A 19,593-nucleotide genomic window follows, 5' to 3' on the forward strand; every position below is an offset into this window, starting at 1 on the left:
TGTTGTGGCCACTTGGGGAGTAAACCAGCAGAGAGGTGATCTCCTCCTCCGTCTCTCCTCTCCCTGTTGCTCTGCTGCTCAAATAAGTTTAAAAAAATTAATCTTGGGACCAGCGCTATGACATAGTAAGCCTATCCCATATGGGTGCCAGTTCGTGTCCTGGCTGCTCCACTTCCAATACAGCGTGCACAGCCTGGGAAAGCAGTGCAAGGTAACCCAAATACTTGGACCCCCGCACCCGCGTGGGAGACCCGCGGAATCTCCTAGCTCCTAGCTTCAGACCAGTCGCACTCCGGCCACTGCAGCCATTTAGGCAGTGAACCAGTGGATGGAAGACCTTTCTCTCTGTCTCTCCCTCTCTGTGACTCTGCCTCTCAAACAAATCTTAAAAATCTTTTACAAATAGTGAGGAAGAGTAGAAAAGCTGTTTTAAAAAGAAGGAAACAAGTTGTAACAAATGTTCCGAATAAGATCCTTTTCCATACACCCTCCCCAACACGTCACACACGCCAGGGAGCGACAGGGAGTCGAAGACAGAAGGCTACCTGTTTCCGAGTAGGACAGCGGGATGGCCACACACTGGACAGGCGCCGCCGCGGCAGTCTGCAGGTACCAGGAGCACGTACTCTGCTCCGGTGTCAGAATGAAAGCCAGCCCTCCGTCAGTGCCCGTGGCCGAGGAACTGGGCAGGAAAGTCTGCGATTAGAAAGAGACGCCATCACCGATGGGGAATCGGACACAGCGCATGTGCGACAGAGCTGCTCTAGGGTCTACGTCCTGCTCCAAACCTCACAGAGGAAAGGGAGAGCCGCAGCCCTGCCTGGAGAAACGGAGGAGTTCTTTCCGTCTCTAGATTGTGTGCTCCACAAATACTCCTGGAGAGAGAATTATTTCATGTCTCTGTCTCAGCCTGCTCGGGCTGCTGGGACAGAGATGGGGTGGCTCCCAAACAACAGGCCAGAGATAAGGGTGCAGCAGGGTTGGGCGGGGCCTGGGGCGGCTCCTCACCCAGGCTGCAGACAGCCACGCCCTCGCTACACCCTCCTGGGCAAAGGGGAAGCCACTCTCTGGGACTTCTGGTGAGGGTGCGGGTCCCACTCAGGAGGGCTCTGCCCCCATAACCTGGCACCTGAGACGTGGGGAGGCACAGTCGCTGACAACGACCTCCGATCAGGAGCAGCACGCACAGTCGGTTCTCGGTGCCCTCCACTCCCCTGCACGAGGATCCACTGCGTCATGTCATATTCTCAGACTAATGAGGCAAAACCGTGAACCCTGGCCCCAGGAGTGCCGGCTGTGCAAGTTACTGAGTTACAACTGACATCAGCTACCATAGAGTAACTGCTCAGTAGGTTTTCACGCGTGGAGACCCCTGTGAAGCCATCGCCACGATCAGGATGGCGGCCAAAAAAGCATCCCATGGCCCTCGCTAATCCTTCCTCATGCCCCCTCCTAAGACAGCCTTAAAAATCAATTTTTTTTAAGTTGAAAGGCAGAGAAGCAGACACCAGCGAACTCTCACCCACTGGTTCACTCCCCAAATGTCTACACCAGCCCCCAGCCAGAGCCAGGAGGCAGGAGCTCCATCCAGGTCTCCCACATGGGCGGCAGGATCCCAGCTCCCTGAGCCTTTACCCCTGCCTCCCAGGGCCTGAGCAGCAGGAAGCTGCAGTCAGGAGCCAGCGCCAGGACTCCAACCCAGGCACTTGGGTGTGGGACACTGGCATCTAAACTACCAGGCCAGACACCTCTTGCCCCTTGCAGAGAGCTTTATCAAGAAAATGCTAAGCTAAAAGGTAACAGGGTCCAAGTTTTTCTTAAAACTACGGAAATGGGGAGGAAAGGTCTGAGCTTGACTTCAATTAGGCAAGCACGAGGGAAAACTAGCCAAATATTAACCAAAACAGCTGCCAGCTGCAAAACACCGCAGGATGACCCCAAAAACCCCAAAGTGCCAGGCACCAAAGCAAGGGCACAGGGCACAGGAGCGCTCCTCTCCCTGGCCAGGGCCCCATGCCCGTACAGTTCTAGCCACACTCTTCCTGTGGGAGGAACAGCAGTAACTGAAGGCCACGCAAGAGATAAAAACTAAGGGCCAACTGAGACCCCTTCTGCATGGGAACTGAAGCCCAGGATGCCAGTCACCTGGACCTCTGCTGTCACTACTAGTTACTCCGACATCTTGTCACGCAAGCACAGCAGTGGGCATTTTAACTACCCTGCGCAGCTGCTGTAAGGTGACCCAGGTGGAACACCAAGCACACAGTTCTTAAGCAGCGTCCAGAGGCCCTCATGAAGGTATGCACATACAAAGACACTCCCAAAATCCTGTTGAAAAATGGAATTTAAAGATAAGCTTAGGAAGGCATTTGGTGCAGCAGCGGAGACCTGCATCCGACATGGGAGAGTGCCCAGCTCTACTCCCAACTTCAGCTTCCCGCTAACAAATTCCCTGGAAGGAAGCAGGTGATACGGCTCAAGTATCTGGGACCCCGTCACCCACTTGGGAGACCCAGGTTGAGTTCCAAGCTGGACTGCAGCCTGGCCAAGCCCCATCAGCTGAGTCATCTGGGGAGTGAAGAGCAGGAAGAAGGTCTCTGTCTCACTGCCTCGCTCCCTCTCCCCCTCTGTCTCTCAAATAAAATGAAAATAAAGCTTAAAAAGATAAGTTTGTTGCAGAACAAATAACTGTGCAACCTATATATAGTTTTTTCATAATACATATTTCCCATGAACTTTCTGAAGACTCCTCATCCTCCCCCCAACAAAATGATATATTTGGGGGCCCGCAGGGTGGCACAGTGGGTTAAGCCAAGGCTTTTCACACCAGCATCTGACACATGTGGCAGTTCAAATCCCAGCTGCTCTACTTCCAATCCAGCTCCCTGCTAATACACCTGGGAAGGTAGCAGAGGATGACCCAAGTAATTGGGCCCCTGCACCCAAGTAAGACACTCAAATGAAGCTCCTGCATCCTGGCTTCAGCCTGGCTCAACCCCAGCTGTTGCACAGTCATCTAGAAAGTGAATCAGCAGATGGAGGATCTCTAATTCTGTCTTTCAAATAAATAAATCTTTTTTAAAAGTATGTGTTCTGCTGGGAGACACTGATACACTTGAGCAGTCTACAGTCCCAGGAGCTTCAGAACCACTGACCCAGCACATAGGAGGCATGCAAAAGCCACAAATGCCTTTTCCCTACCTGCTCTTTTTCTCACAACTTAGTCTCTGAGTCACGCCATTAAAAGGGAAGTCACTGGGGCCAGCACTGTGGTATAGCAGGTAGAGCTGAGGCCTGCAGTACCAGTATCCCACATGGGCATTGGTTCAAGTCCCGGCTGCTCCACTTCCAATCCAGCTCCCTGTTAATGCGTCTAGGAAAGCAGATGATAGCTCAAATACTTGGGCCCCTGCCACTCATGTGGGAGACCAGAAGAAGCTCCTGGCTCCTGGCTAGCGCTTGGCCCAACTCCAGGCATTGCAGCCACAGAGGAGTGAACCAGCAGATGGAAAATCTCTCTCTACCTCTTTCTCTCCAAAATTCTGTCTTTGGGGGAAAAAAAAGAAAAAAGATTGAAGTCATTTATTAATTTTTTTAAAGATTTATTTAATTATTTGAAAGTCAGAGTTACACAGAGAGAGGAAAGGCAGAGACAGAGGTCTTCCACCTGCTGGTTCACCCCCCAATTGGCCGCAACTGCCGGAGCTGTGCCGACCCAAAGCCAGGAGCTTCCTCTGGGCCTCCCATGTGGGTGTAGGGGCCCAAGGACTTGCGCCATCCTCCACCGCTTTTGAGGCCATAGCAGAGAGCTCGAGCAGAAGAGGAGCAGTCGGGACTAGAACCGGCACCCATATGGGACGCTGGTGCTCCAGGCCAGGGAATTAACCTGCTGAGCCACATTGCCGGCCCCAGATTGAAGTCATTTTATTATTTGCCAATTTAGAAACACTTTAAAGAGAGCTAGCTTTAAAATAGGGAAACGAGAGAGACCTCATCTGCGTGCCCTTTCACGAGTCTCCTGGGAAAAGCCTGACTGTGAAGTTCAGCTTCAGCGCCGGGAAAGCCTTGCCCCACTCCCCTTCCAGAACGGGAAGCTTCTTCCTTTCTCAGAAAGTTGGGAAACAGAACATGGTTTTCTATCTGCCCCAGCAAAACAATGTGTGAGCAACGCCTGTAACAATTAACACAACGTATTCCTTCCTCTTTCTCCTTGGCTAAACTCTTCTATTTCCAGCCTAGTAACTAACTTACTTCCCCTTCACCCCAGCATGCACACACACACGCGTGCACACACACGCAATTTCAAAATTAAGGTAAGAGCAAGAGACAGAAATAAAACAAAATACTTAGTAGGAATGATGCATGTAAAATTATACCTGAATTGGGTTTAGACAGTTTTGTGTGCCAAACTCCAGGATATTGCAAGATAAACTTAGAACAAATATGAAGTAGGTAACTCCTTACAGGGTGAAACCCATTTATTACTTTATAGGTATGTAAATTAACTAAAACAGATTCGTAAAAGATTATGTACATGGCAGGATGTTAATAGCTTAAGCTAATTCAGGGCATTTACAAAAGTTTCCAGGGGCAGGGCACTTGGTACAGAGGTTAAGATGCCACTCCCCTATCAGAGTGCCTGGGTGTGAGTCCTAGCTCCACCTCCCACTCCAGCTTCCCGATGATGCACACCCTGGGAGATGGCAGCAATGGCTCCCCGCCACATCTGATCTCTACTTCTCTTTCAAACAAAATAAATAACCAAATTTAAAAACAAAAGTTTTCCAAAGCTGAGGCTGAGACTAAGGGGTTTAGTGGTTTAACATCTGTACGAACAGAGTCCTTAGCCCTGCTAGAACCAGCACAGGGGTGTGACTCTTCCGTCTACAACAGAGACTCCAAAGGATGCATGGTCCTTAGCTTCAGTGATGGAGAGCTAGACATAAAGGAACCGCATGCAGGTGTGCTTTCCTGTAAAGTCATTAAGGACCTACGAGAGTGAGCGGAAGTGGGAGCTCAGGAGGAAAACCTGAACTCAGAGAGAAGCGTGCACCCCCCACCAACTCAGCTACGACCCTGCTGACTCAGAAGCTGCCGCATCGCATCGGGAAAGGCCAGGGACACTCACCTCGTGGTCGCCAATCACCAGCCTGACGAGACCCAGTTTCGATTTTTGTAAACTCAACACATAAACTCACAGAGAGAGACACCAACGTCTAATGCTCATCCCATACCTAAGACTCAAACATCCAGAAATGGTTCGCGTGGAGACAACACTCTGTATACTCACCGGAGAAGAAGAGACAGTTGTGTTCTGGGACTGGGAGTGTATTTGGAAAATGAGAAAGGTCACATTGCTGGAAATATCACGCAATATAGCTTCCTCTGGAGAAGCTCTGCTGAGCTCCAAGTATCTGAACTTCCCCACAGAGAACTCAAGGAAACCTACAAAGAAAGGGACTGCATTAAAACACCGGACCCTCCAACACCAACCGGGAGAAACCCCCTTCATAAACAGACGTGGAAGGAGCTGGATCCTTGGGAAGACTCCTGGAAGGAAACACTGTCACCACCCCATCTTGCTGACGGGGACACTGAGGGTTAAAGGTGCAGTGGGCCACCCAAGCCGGAAACATCGGAACTGAGAACGCAATGGGAGAAGTCAGCTCCAAAGCTGCCAAGGACGCTTGAATGGAAGATGGGGTCCCAGGGTCAAAAACCAAAAACAATTCTCTTCGGCGCAGAGCCCCTGACTTCTGGGATAAACCACCTATAAGCTCAGCGACAACAGTGGCCCCTGGGGAATTCCAGAGAGCGGCAGGTGACTTGCATTTATTCCCAGTTCACCGTGTGACCGCAGCCAAGTTTCTTCATCCCCTTAGGCCTCTACTTGCTCACCAGGCAAAGGGAACTGCCCTCCCAAACTCTCTAAGGAAGTGCCACCAAATCAGCAGAAATGTTTGCACTGCACACACCATGGTGACCCTGGCCTTCAGGGGACTGGAACCCTCAGTTTGCTTAAGGATCAAGGTCAGAGTCCACCATAAAAGAGGCTAGAACGAGAGTCGTCTTCCTCGCCTGGTAGCGCTGAACGTACTGTCCTCCATTCTCTGTGCCCTCTCTCCCATACCCACACTGGTTCTTTCCTGCTCTGATCTAATTCTCCAACAACGCACTAAGTCAGGCTGCTGCTTCCTCCACGTGGCTCCCACCTCACCCCACCCTCAGGCCAGTTTATCCTGCACAAACAACAGAGGCTCTCCCAGACATGCCAGGCATCTCAACCTGAGAAATCAAAAACCTTTAAGACAGAGGCAAAGGCGCTACTGAAAAAAAGACTACAATTCATAATTAGCCCCAGAGTGGAACAAGTATATTTAGTGGGGTACTATAAGCAAGCATACCCATTCACTGGTTCATTCCCCAAGTGCCCACAGCACTTGGCTGCACCAGGACTAAGCCAGGAGCCAGGTCTGCCATGCGGATGGCAGGGCCCCGACTACCTGAGCCATCACCAGCTGCCTCCCAGGGTGTGCGTTGGCAGGAAGCTGGAATCAGGAGCCAACCCAGGCCATGAAGCCAGGCACTCCAATAGGGAATGTGAGTATTCTGAGTGGCACCTTAACCATTAAACCAAATGCCCACCCTTCACATTTTATTTTAGAAGAAAGTTGTTTTTTAAAAGAACATGTAGAAAACATTATCTCCTCCAGTAGGAACACCATGTAGAAATCACTTCTGTTTGGCAAGTCTTTTAGGACCTAGGAAGATGTTCACAGACATGTATCCATGTAAATGGAGGCGGTGGGGAATACATGTTTGGTGTAGCCCATTTCCTAAGTCTTCAATATCTCTCCATGTCAACATAGATGTGTCTAGCTTTACCATTTTAGAAGGTATCTAAGATTCAATTCTGTGTACAAACCACAATTTTCAATCAATCTCCTAATGACCAACAGAGGCTGTTAGCATTCTAGCAGGAATAAGACAGTTACAGGAAGAATCGTTTCTTGAAGAATACTCTAGAAAGTATACATGTCACAGGCCAGCACTGTGGCATAGTAGGTAAAGCCGCCGCCTGTAGTACCAGCATCCCATATGGGCACCGGTTCAAGTCCTGGCTGCTCCACTTCTGATGCAGCTCTCTGCTACGACCTGGGAAAGCAGTAGAAGATGGCCCAAGTCCTTGGGCCCCTGCACACGTGTGGGAGATCCAGAAGAAGCTCCAGGCTCCTGGCTTCAGACTGGCACAGCTCCAGCCATTGTGGCCAACTGATGGAAGCAGTTGGAACCAGCAGATGGAAGACCTCTGTATGTGTAACTCAGACTTTCAAATAAAATAAATAAATCTTTTTTAAAAAACAGTATGTATGTTAGGGCCAGCATCATGGCACAACTAGTTAAGCCACAGCTTATAATGCCTGCATCCCTTGTTGGAGTACTGGTTTGAGTCTCGGCTGTTTCACTTTTGATCTGGCTCCCTGCTAATGCACCTGGGAAAGTAGAAGGTAGCCCAAATACTTGGGGGCCAGCCACATGAAAGACTGGATGGATTCTCTGGCTCTAGTATGGCCCAGCCTTGGCTGTTGTGGACACCTATGGAATGCATCAGCAGATGGACTATTCCCTCCCTTTCTCTGTAACACAGCCTTTCAAATAAAAAAACAAGTTTTTTTTTTTTTTTAAAAACAAAGTATCCACATTAGATAATAAACTGATCTGACCAGGTCCTTGCTGCAACTGTCTAACAGATGGCCTTTGATGTTAATCAGTGCAACTGCAGATAACAGCCTTGTTTCAGCTTAAGCAATTCAGATATGAAAACAAACAGTCCACATGGGAATACATGGTGATCAAGACCAAAAAACTCAAGTTGTGGTCTCTGCTTGTGACTTTTTTCTCAGGAAGAGCACCAGGCATTTCAGGGTTTGTCAAAACTTCCAGAAAACTACAAGATGACACCGCACTCACCCTCTTTCCCCAAATGCCTGCAGCAAGAACCAGGTGGAAACCAGGTAACAAAATGGAGAAATGAGGTATTTGTATACATTACTTAAAACCTGGTTACTGGAGAAAATCAGTAGAGGGAGTAGGAGCAAGTATTTCTACAGGTGTATTTAAAAATGATTTTTTCTTTACACATTTTCTGATTTTTAAAATTTTCTACAGGGTTCGTGAGCTATTCTTATTAGGAAAGTGTAATATACACTGGGTGTTACATATTCTGACCTACAGGTGATTTTTTTTTAAATACTGTTGTCAGGGACACTCTCCACACCACCTAAATCAGAATGCCTGGGGTAGGGTCCAGGTAGCAATTAAACAGCAAATATTCATTAAAATAACAGGCAGAGAAGCACACAAAGTCTACACACCCATGAAACTGCCACGTGAATCAAGAACCAGCACTCCAGCCCTGGAGAGCCCGGTAGTCACTCCAATCATGACAGCTTGAAACTTACACACGAGTTCTTCTCTGTGTGCCTTTTAAAAAAATCACCGTAAGATGAGTAAGGCTCAGTCGTGCTGCTCTAAGTGTGCACAGTTCATGCATCCCCAATGTGGTGTCCCGCATGCAGTGGAGGTGCCACACTGCCTCTCTCCTACGGCTAACACACTGGATCGTTCCTGGTTAACTCCATGTACTTTCTGTGCCTGCCTTTTGGTGCACAGATGTACACATTTCTGCTCCAAGTAGAATTTTCAGGTAATAGAATAATTTCGTGCTCAGCTTTAGTAAGTGCTGCCAGCTACCCGCCCAGGGACATACTCAGCACACCTGGTGTCATCAGAGGGCTCTGCTGGGGCTTCAGGGGTATCTGACCTGAATTCGTATTTCCCTAATTACTAAAGACATCAAGAGCTTTTTGTTTTGCTTACTGGCTACCTGGATTTCCTTTCTGTGTGTCTGTTCAGGTTTTCTGCCCTCCTCCCCCCCCCCCCCCGCCCTTTTTTGTTGTTGTTGTTGTCAGGTAGAGTTATAGACAGTGAGAGAAACAGAAAGAAAGGTCTTCCTTCTTTTGGTTCACTCCCCGAAAGGCTGCTACGGCCAGCGCTGCACCGATTCGAAGCCAGAAGCTTCCTCCTGGTCTCCCATGCGGGTACAGGGGCCCAAGGACTTGGGCCATCCTCCACTGCTCTCCGGGCCACAGCAGAGAGCTGGACTGGAAGAAGAGCAACTGGGAGCAGAACCTGGTGTCCACTTGGGATGCCAGTGCCACAGGCGGAGGATTAACCAAGTGAGCTACAGTGCCAGCCCCTTCTGCCCTGAGAGGCAGCGTTAGAGAGAGAATGAGAGGACTTCCATCTGCTGGTTCACTCTCCAAATGGTCACAACAGCCAGGGCTGGGCCAGATTGAAGCCAGGAGCTTCTTCCCAGTCTCCCAGGTGGGTTGCAGGAGTCCATGCACTTGGGTCACCTTCTGCTGCTTTCCCAGGCCATCAGCAGGAAGCTGGAACCGGTGCCCATATGGGTTGCTGGTGCTGCAGGTGGCGACCTAACCTGGTACACCACAGCACAGGATCTGCACCTTGCCCATTGTTACAATCAGGTCATCCTTGAATTTCAGAGTTCTTCCCACATCACACACCAGTATTCTACTGGAAATGTGCACAATTATCTCCCTCCGTCTCACATGCTAACACCTGTTCTAATAGAGTCCAGTTTTCCAAGTTTTTCCTTTATGACTGTTTCCATGTCATTTAAAATAATAAAAACTTGCCCAACCTATTCCACGATCACAAAGATGCATTCTCCATGCTGACATCTGGAAGTTTATTTCACCTTTCATGCTGCTTTTTATGTACAATGTGAGGCAGGGGTCAGGGTTCACTTTCCCTTGGCTTCTAGTTGACAGGAACCTTTGTTAAAACCCCACCTTCTCGTGGCTGCTTCCCTTCACAGGACTCAGTGAGAATGTGTCTTAGGGTCAGTGGGCTCCACTGGCTTATCTGTCCTCACACCAGTATTACATCACCTTCATCCCTGCCCCAAGCGTGTTCTCCTCTTCAGAACTACCTCTGGCCCTTTTCATTTCCATATACCTTGTGAAAATCACTTTGTCAATGCCCCCACACACACACCCGCAAAAGAAAGCCTGAAGGGATTTTAATTGAGATAGCACTGAAAGAATAAATTCAGTTGGGGGAGAAATGCTATCTTTAAAACACAGATTGTTTGGGGCCTGTGTTGTGACAAAACAGGTTAAGCCTTCACCTGGTTAGTATACCAGCATCCCATATGGGTGCCGATTTGAGACCTGGCTGCTCCTCTTCTGGTCTAGGTCCCTGTTAACGCACCTGGGAAAATAGCCCAAGAACTTGGTCCCTTGCACCCATGTGTAAGACCCAAATGAAGCTCCCAGCTTTGGATTCGTCCAGTTCTGGTCATTGTGGCCATTTTGGGAGTGAACCAGCAGATAAACGATCTTTATGTGTCTCTTCCTCTCTCTGTGGAACTCTGATTTTGAAATAAATTAATCTTTACAAAAAACACAGAATGCTTAAATCTATGATTTTGAGATACTTCTCTATTTGGTTTTTCAATTTATTTCAAAATGCTGTAGAGTTTTTCTCTGCAGATGTCTTAACATTTTTCATTACCATGAACCCTAAATATCTGACGTATGTTGGTGTCACTATAAATTTTTTTCTCCTGAGTTCCAACTTCTAGATGTCTCTTAAACAATATATTTTCTTAAAGTTCTCCAGATGCTGCTACTCCTAACACCATGGTAATAAATCGGGGGAAAAATAACTGCATTTTCTTCTAGTCTAGTTATCCTTCACCTAACTTGTGTGAGAAAATACCTTGGCAGCCCAACAGCCATTTCACAATTGTTACAGAAGATCACATTTGAACCAAGCCAGCTGTAGGCTGACCCTGGCTGGGCAGGGCTTGGGCATGTGCGATCCTGAGGAGCCCAACGCAGTAAGTGGCTACAGAATGACAGCTGTGCTACGGGACCTCAGGCAAACCGAAGACAGCTGTCTCACACAGCAGGTGGCTGCTGCAAGTCTCCAAAGACTGGAGCTTGCAACTGCCCAGCGCAACACAATGAAACCCATTATTAACTTCCATTAGCTTTTCAACGCTTCAGAGATCACCCCTCACCTCCCCAGCTCAGTAAACAGGAGCCAGGGATCCTCAGAATCAGTCTGCAAATAAGCTCTTGGCAAGAAGGGGACACACACACATGCACACAGCGGGCATTCATAGAAATGCCTGGCACCTCATTAGCACCAGGTTGAGAAAGAGATTTCCATAGACTGACCAGGAAAGATACTGAGCGGTGCTGTGGTTAAGCCTCGGCTTGGGTCGCCCACGTCCTAAATAAGAGTGCCTGGTTCGAGTCCTGCCTCCTGTGTTTCTGATCCAGGTTCCTCCCGGGAGGCAGCAGGTGCTGTCTCACGTGGCTGAGTCTCCAGCATCCACGTGGGAGACCCGGGCCCCGGCCTTCAGCCTGGCCCAGCACCAGCTGTTGCCGACATTCTGGGAGTGAACCGGAGCACGGAAGAGGTGGGTACTCTGTCTTTCAAAGAAAATGAGTGAAGACACTGCAAGTGTGGGAAGAATGGCATTTAACTCCTCACAAAAACAGACTTGGCAAAAGACACAAACTCAAGACACATCACGCAGTTCACAGGAACTTCACCTCTAAGTCATTTGGAAAACGACGCACTGGATGCACTTTATGAGGCATAATTACGTCTTGTGACCCGGGAGTGGGAGGAAAAAAGGCAGCGCCTCACATGACCATACAGCGCCAACGGCGAGCACCGGGTGAGGCACTGACTCAGCCAGCCGCTCTCCTCCAGAAGCAAGGCCTACTTTTTCTGCCAGAAATATTTTTCGTAAAGCAAGCCTTCAGCCCAACAGTTAAGACACCTACATCCCATTGAAGTGCCAGGGTTTGATTCCGGGTTCCTGACTCCAGCTTCCACGGGAAGCAGCTGGGACCCAGACACTCACATGGGAGACTTGATACAGTTCCCAGCTCCCCCCTGCAACTGACGGGGAATCCGCAGAGTAAAGGAACAGATGCGGGGTCGCATTCCGGTGCGCTCCCCACCCCCGCTCAAATAAATGGGTAAATGCAACTTTAAAACAAATGTTCTTTGGCCATCTGACCTGGACAAGTCTTTCTCTTATTTTTCCATACCCATTCTTTTGCAGCATCACTTTTCCAGTCTAAAAAGAACATCCGTATCCTAATCCAGCAATCTTAAAAATCCCCTACTGTTGCATCTTACTTGTTTACTATAAGTTACTTCTGGGGCCAGCGCTATTGAATAGGAGGTTAAGCCTCCACCTGCGGCACCAGCATCCCATACGGGGGGCCAGTTTGTGTCGCAGCTGCTCCTCTTCGATCCAATTCTCTGCTTATGGCCCAGGACGGCAGTGGAAGATGGCCTCAGTGCTTGGGCCCCTGCACTTGCATGGGAGACCTGGAGGAAGCTCTTGGCTCTTGGCTTCAGCTGCTGTGGCCATTTGAGGAGTGAACCAACAGATGGAAGACCTCTTTCTCTGTCTCTAATTCTGCCTCTCACATTTTTTAACAAGTTACCTCCAACATCCCCATCATTCATGCTTAGAAACAACAACCACATTCAAGGAGAGACCTGTGAACATGTAGTCTAATTCCCTACCAGGAGCGTGTCAGAAGGAAAACTGCTTCAGCTGCTTGCACTGGCTGGCATTGGACGACCCCTCACAATCGCATGTTCACCTTTTGAGGAATTTTTATCAGCCCCAAAAGCCAAAAGGAAACACAAGCGCACATCCCACCTCTCAGACACATTTGAGAGAGTGATTGCTGGTCACAGCCGCCGCCCGCCACCTTCTTACAGCACTAGGACACACCGTGGAAGGTCCCCACGACACCCTGCTCAGCATGTCCTACGTATTAACATGCTGAGTGATGGAAACCACAAGAAAAGGGAAAACCATTTAAATGACCAATTCTCCTGCGTGCCCAGCGTGCCACAGACTGCACCTGCCGCAGACGTACGGAGTCCAGATCTGCCTCTGTCCAAGATTCACTGGGCACTCAAGTCGCTTCTCAAGCTGTGCAGTGACCGATAAATCTCCAATCACCACAGCTGCTCGATTTCTTCGGTTCAGACCAGAGCAGAATCCAGGCATTTTCAAGAGGAGGCTGCAAGCCTTGAACTAAATCTTTCCTTGTTTTCTGATTTTTATCTGCTGCTGTAGAGAATATTTATTCACTTATGTGAAAGGCCGACAGAGAGAGGTAGAGAGGTAGGAGGTAGGAGATAGGTAGGTAGGTAGGTAGGTAGGTAGCTAGGGTGGGAGGAGAGAGAAGGTCCTCATCCACTGGTTCACTTCCCGAATGGCAGCAACCACTGGACGCGGACACAGGAGCCCAGGCACCCAGGACATCCTCCACTGCCCTTCCAGGCCACAGCAGAGAGCTGGATCAGAAGTAGAGCAGCCGGGACGCGAACTGGAACCCATATGGGATGCCAGCACGGCAGGCGGCAGCCCCACCCACCAAACCACACCACCCGCCAAGAGACCATCAGCTTTTGCCATCACACAGCCGTTCAGTTACCACATGCCACCCCTTCCCTGTGCAGAAGTAACACTCATGCAACGAACACAGTGACAAAAAGGGAGGTATCAGGGCTGCCATCAAAGAAGGGGGGAGGGTGCCTGAAATAAATACTAATTTCTCTGGCCTGGCTGTTGTGTGCAGGTTAAGCCGCCAACTGTGATACGGGCATCCCACACTGGAGTGCCAGTGCCAGTCCTGGCTGCTCCACTTCCGATCCAGCTCCCTGCTAACAGTGTGGGAAAGCAGCAGAGGAAGGCCCTTGCGCTCGGAACCCTGCCAGCCACGCGGAAGACCCGGCTGCAACTCCTGGCTTGGCCTGGCCCAGCCCGAGTCAGCGGCTGCCATTTGCGAAGTGAACCAACAGATGTAAGATCTCTCTTCCAAATAAATACATAGATCTTTAAAAAACTAATTTCCCAGGTTATTGCTCAAGTTGTGGCGCAAACATTCCCGGACATGAAACACTAAGGCAGTGACCTAGCAATAAGAATGGGGGACCCCAGGCGGCCTGACTCCGGAGGGCCAGCGCTGGATCAAGGACAAATTCAGCCTCTGTCGCTCACCTCTTGTTCCTCCTCCTCAGGCTATTTTGAGACAGGCGGGCGAAATACACAGCAGCACCGTGTTAAATGCAGACGGCTGGGCTCGCTTACCCGCACCTGGGGTACCCGCCCCTCGGTCCAGGCTGCGCGGCGAGCGCCCTGGGCCGCCAGGTGAGGCCAATCATCGCCTTGCAGAGTTCTGAGGATTACAACGGAGCGCGCCCGAGGAGCGCCTGGCACACCCTGCGGCGTGTTCGCTGCTAACCCGATTTTTTTTTTTTTTAATTCCAAAAATACAATCGCCCGGCTCAGCTCTGGCCTGAGTCCCAGGCAAAGATCCTGGCACTCACGCTGCACGCGGGCTTTGCGGGAGCGCCACGTTTGCTAGAGCCGCAACCGCAAGCTCCCTCCCACAGTGGGGACGCGCTTTCACCTCGCCGAAACGCACGCGACCCGCAGCTTGGTGCGACGCGCGCTTCGGACGTGCGGCGGCCGCCAGCCTGGAGCCGAGGGAACCGCTACACCCCGAGAGCCGCGGCCCAGTCACGGGGACCCCCGGCCAGGCTCCGCGCCCCAGAGAGCGCCGGGACGACCCCACGCAGGACGCGAACACGGCTCGCCGTATCCTTCCCGCCCATCTCCACAGCCCGCATCGGAGGTTCTGGCGCATCCAGGCGGACCCCAACCCTAGCGGGGAAAGCGCCAGCAACCCGGCGCTGCGAGCGCGCCCCACGCCATAACCTACCCTGGCTGGCGTTCCCGACGGCCTCGGCGCCCGCGGCCACCCCGCGTCCCCACGCCAGCAGCGCCAGCGCCAGCAGCCGCCGGAGCACCATCGCCAGCGCGCCGGGCCCACGCCGAGCTCGAGTCGGGACGCGGCCGCGCGCTCCGGGGCCCCGCAGCCTCCCCAGCGCTACCCCGGGGGGCACCATCGCCCGCCGAGGGCACGCGCCGCGCACCTGCCAGCCCCCGCGGTCGCCGGCGCGGCCCGACCTCCGCGCCACGGAGAGGCGGCCTCTTCCGGCGATGGAGCGGGCGGCTGGCGGCGGCGGCGGCGGCGGCGGCGGCGGCGGCGGCGGCGGCGGCGGCGGCGGCGGCGGCGGCGGCGGCGGGTCCCGGGCGGGGCGAGGCGGGGCGGGGCGGCGGGCGCCCCCTGCTGGCGCGCGCGGGGCTGTCCGGGGAGGCCGCGGCGAGCGCTTCCCCGCCGCGGACGGACAGAACAGCTCTCGGCTAGGGCCCAACAGGCCCTGTTCCCGCGCATAACGGTTCTCTGTGAAGAAAGAGAGAAGAGAAACCGACCCCTTCCTCACAGCTGCAGGTCGTTGCCCCCGGGGCCAAGGCCTGCCTGCTCCCGGTTCCCGCACCCCGGGGGTTGGAGTCTGCACGCCCGCCCGCCGCAGTGGATGAAATCCAGGGAAGGTGACAAAGAAATAAAATGTTTCAAAGATCAGGTCTGTGTCTTTGGTGTAATGATTCCATTTTTACATTGAAGTGTGGCGATCGGATACAAATGCAAAAGTTAGTGCATAGAACGGTTCATCAAAGTGTCGTTGATAGGAGAAACAGCCACCGCAACCTAAATGGCCAATGAGAGGAATTCGCTGCATAACCCCTGGAATCTCTACGTAGTAGAACCACGGGGCGGGGCGGGGTGGGGGGCTTCATTTGTTTTAGAAGGCAGAGTTAAGAGGCAGAGGCAGACGGAAGTCTTCCATCTGCTGGTTCACTCTCTGAAGCCAGGAGCTTCTTCCAGGTCTCCCAATGGCTGCAGGGGCCCAAGAACTTTGATCATTCTCCGCCACTTTCCCAGGCCGTTAGCAGGGAGCTGGATCAGAAGCAGAGCAGCCAGGATTCGAACAGGTGCCCGTATGGGATGCCAGCATTGTAGTCGAGGCTCTTCCCGCCAAGCCTCAACACTGGCCCCTGAGTGATCTTGAAGTGTTTGCGCAAAGGCAATTTATGAAGCAGTAAATGTTTGCAAAATGGGGCTTCCTTGGTATTTTACAATACGCCTTCATGGATCTGTGCCTTCCTTTCCTGCTGCAAATAGCTCATGGTCTGGTGAGGGGAGGGGTGGTGTGTGGATACAGGCAGGCACCACACAGGGAGACTGCTGTCCCAGCAGAGCAAACAGCACCTCAGTGCTACAGTGTTACACTGGAGCTGAACAAGTCCTCCAGCCTCGAGACCCTGCAGCTGGGTTAACACTTTAGCACATGCTTTCTCCCTACTGTGGGGTGCTGGTGTGAACAAACCTGCACTGCCAGTTGTATACAGGCACCAAAAGTGACAGTGGCAATCCACCAACATTACTCTTTTTAAGATTTATTTGAGAGGTAGAGTTACAGACAGTGAGAGGGAAAGACAGAGAGAAAGGTCTTCCTTCTGTTGGTTCACTCCCCAAATGGCTGCAAAAGCTGGAGCTGTGCCCATCTGAAGCCAGGAGCCAGGAACTTCCTCCCAGACTCCCACATGGGTGCAGGGGCCCAAGGACCTGGGCCACCTTCTACTGCTTTCCCGGGCCACAGCAGAGAGCTAGACTGGAAGAGAAACAGCTGGAACTAGCACCGGCGTCCATATGGGATGTCGGTGCCGCAGGTGGAGGATTAACCTACTATACCACAGTGCCGTGCCAGCCCCCAACATTACTTGTTTATCATCAGCTTAGTGTGCACTCCAGCCTCTTAAAAAAGTCTGCTGCAGCGGCTACCTAGAGTGTCTCAGGTTACAGAGTCTGTGATGGCTTCAATTTCTGTTGCTCTTGATTTAACTTTATGCTGCTTTCTGTGTTGTGGCCAGCGGAGCAGTAGTGGCACTGTGCAACCCAGGTGTGAAGGAGGCGGTACTGCTGGGTTCACAGAGCACAACTCTGTGATGTCTGCAAAAAGAAGTCACCTCACAACGTGTTTCTCAGAACGTTGTCCGCCTGTAAGGGACCACGACCGTGATTGCACTCTGAATGCCACGTGCGGCACGGAAAGCGCAAGGAACAATTCTACAGTGTGGGAGCGGTTAACTTACTTACAGGCAGCATTCAGGAAACTTTTATTTTTACTTATTTTCACTTGTATTCGAAAAGCAGAGAGAGAAAAGGAGAAAGAGAGTTCCCATATGCTGGTTCATTCCTCCAGATCTCACAACAGCTGGGACTGGGCCAGGCTGAAGCCAGGAGCCTGGAACTCCATCTGAGTCTCCCATGTGGGTGGCAGGGGCCCAAGCACTTCAGCCATCACCTACTGCTTCCCAGGGTGCACATTAGCAAGAACCTGGAATCAGAAGTGGAGCCAGGGCTCCAACCCAGGCTGCTCCCGAAGGTTGTTCCCGCAGGAAAGTTTTAGAAAGAGATATTTACAATAAGGTTGGAAGCCCAAGTAGACAATCACCAAGGGAACAAAGTGGAGAGGGAGGTGGAGGCGAGAAAGAGAATTATGTGTGTTTGGTGTAGTGTGCACTGAAGTGTGCAACAGAACAGCAGGATCAGCACAGCCAATGCTCTTCTACAGTGATGCAGCCTAGTGCTCAACAGGTAAAAAAGGTAGTTAAGGGGTTAAGACACCAAGTTAAAAATAATGATTTTTTTTCCGAAAAACTAGAGTTACTATAGATTAAAAAACCAAAGTACTGGGGGTGGGTGTTGCGGCACAGAGGGTTAGGCAGCTGCTTGGGATGCCTACGTACATACTGGAGTGCCGGTTCACATCCCGCCTGCTCTGCTTCTGATCTGTCTTCCTGCTAATGCACCTGGGAAGGCAGTAGATCATGGCTCAGGTACTTGGGTCCCCGACACCTCTGTGGGAGACACAGATGGAGTTTCTAGCTCCTGATTTCAGTCTGCCCCTGCCCTAGTTGCTAAGGGCATTTAGGGAGTGAAACAGTGGATAAAAGTAATCTCTCTCTCTGTGTGTGTCTCTCTAGCTCTGTCACTCTGCCTTTCAAATTAAATAGATTGTTAAAAAAAAGTACTAATGATGACATTGGTTTTGAGTTGATAATTGTTGAACTGGGTGATACCTACATGAAGGTTCACTACTCTTGTGTATGTTTGAAACTTTTAATAATATAAAGTTTAAAAGAAAGTACTTACCCACATTAGCTGTTTAAAAGATGAGACATATAATACTGGGTCCCTCCTCTTAAAACCACATGTCATTCAGCTCGTGGTGGGGTGGGGCACGTGCAAGAGAAGCACATCTACATGGACTCTACACATTCATGAAATGTACATGTGCTAAGTAAGATTTTGTTGAAGGCCAGGGATTCGCATGGGGTACCTGAACTGGTTGACCTACTCAGTTATCAAGTTTAACCACAGTAAGTCATTGTTGAGTGGCTGTAGAAGGCCCTGTAGTCAGTTTAACACATGAAGCTGTAAACAATTAGTCAATTAAGCTGTAGCCAATTGATTGGTACAGAAGCTGGTTGTTACAGAAAAAGCTATTCAATGATACTGTTAAAGCATGGTGAGGAAGTCTTTACCCAGGCCTACCAAGATAGGTACCAGCACCACAACAGGGTCTTGCAGAGTGGAGGAGAGCTTGGACTCAAGTCTGAATGCAGCATGGAGAAGTGGGGATGTGCAGCCAAGGAGCGGGGTGGGGGTCGCAGGATGTCAGAGCATTGACAGGAACAAAGCAGGCTCTGTAAAGTGATTCATACAGGGCTGACTCGGGACAATATGAGTGAGCAGGCCAGGGAGACACAAGCCCAGTGACTGAATGAGTCTTGGGAAGTGTCCCAGTGTGGTCAAATTCTGGTTGGAACATAACCATCCACGACAGAAGATACAATGGCTTGGCCCAAAATTGCGGGCTTTAGGTAAGTGGAGGGTGAATTCCTCATGGGCTGGAGACAACATTCTTCTTCTTCCTTTTTTTTTTAAAGTATTTATTTATTTATTTGAAAGGCAGTGTTACAGAGAGGCAGAGAGAGAGAGAGAGAGGTCTTCTATCTGCTGGTTCACTCCATCTGCAATGGCTGGAGCTGCACTGATCTGAAGCCAGGAGCCAGGAGCTTCTTCCCAGTCTCCCAGGTAGGTTCAGGATGCTAAGGACTTGGGCCATCTTCTGCTGTTTTTCCAAGCCATAGCAGAGAGCTGGATTGGAAGTGGAGCAGCTCAGACAGGAACTGGTGCCCATATGTGATGTCAACACTTCAGGCAGTGGCTTTACCTGCTACGCCACAGCGCCATCCCCGTCAACATTCTTTACAACATGATTGGTTACAAACACTGGCTCTGAAAAGAGGCTGTGGCCAGAGTGGTGGCACAGCGGATTGTGGCACCTGCACCACCAGCAACACCAACATCCCACATGACCAATGGTTGGAGTCCCGCTGATCCACTTCTGACAAAGCTCTCTGCTAATGGCCTGGGAAAAGCAGCGGAAGATGGCCCAAGTGCTTGGACCCCTGCACCCACGTGGGAGACCTAGATGGGTTCTAGTCTTTACTTCTGCTTTTATCAAGGTCAACACTCT

At 51.0% G+C, this 19,593-nt stretch overlaps 1 protein-coding gene across 2 annotated transcripts in view; it reads right to left on the reverse strand.

Moving 5' to 3' along the window:
* TM7SF3 (transmembrane 7 superfamily member 3) overlaps positions 1–15,180 on the reverse strand; it is a 54,753-nt gene extending 39,573 nt beyond the window's left edge. For both annotated transcript variants that reach the window (XM_017343318.3, XM_002712696.5), the window contains exons 1-3: positions 14,865–15,180; positions 5,291–5,445; positions 546–696 (exon numbers count right to left, since the gene is read on the reverse strand). In XM_017343318.3, the coding sequence (XP_017198807.2) occupies positions 546–696; positions 5,291–5,445; positions 14,865–15,051 (493 nt within the window). In that variant the 5' untranslated portion in view covers positions 15,052–15,180. The remainder of the gene's footprint in view (positions 1–545; positions 697–5,290; positions 5,446–14,864) is intronic.
* Between the last annotated feature and the right edge of the window lie 4,413 nt (positions 15,181–19,593).

This window comes from Oryctolagus cuniculus, chromosome 9 (genome assembly GCF_964237555.1).
Source record: "Oryctolagus cuniculus chromosome 9, mOryCun1.1, whole genome shotgun sequence".
NCBI classification, from domain to species: domain Eukaryota; kingdom Metazoa; phylum Chordata; class Mammalia; order Lagomorpha; family Leporidae; genus Oryctolagus; species Oryctolagus cuniculus.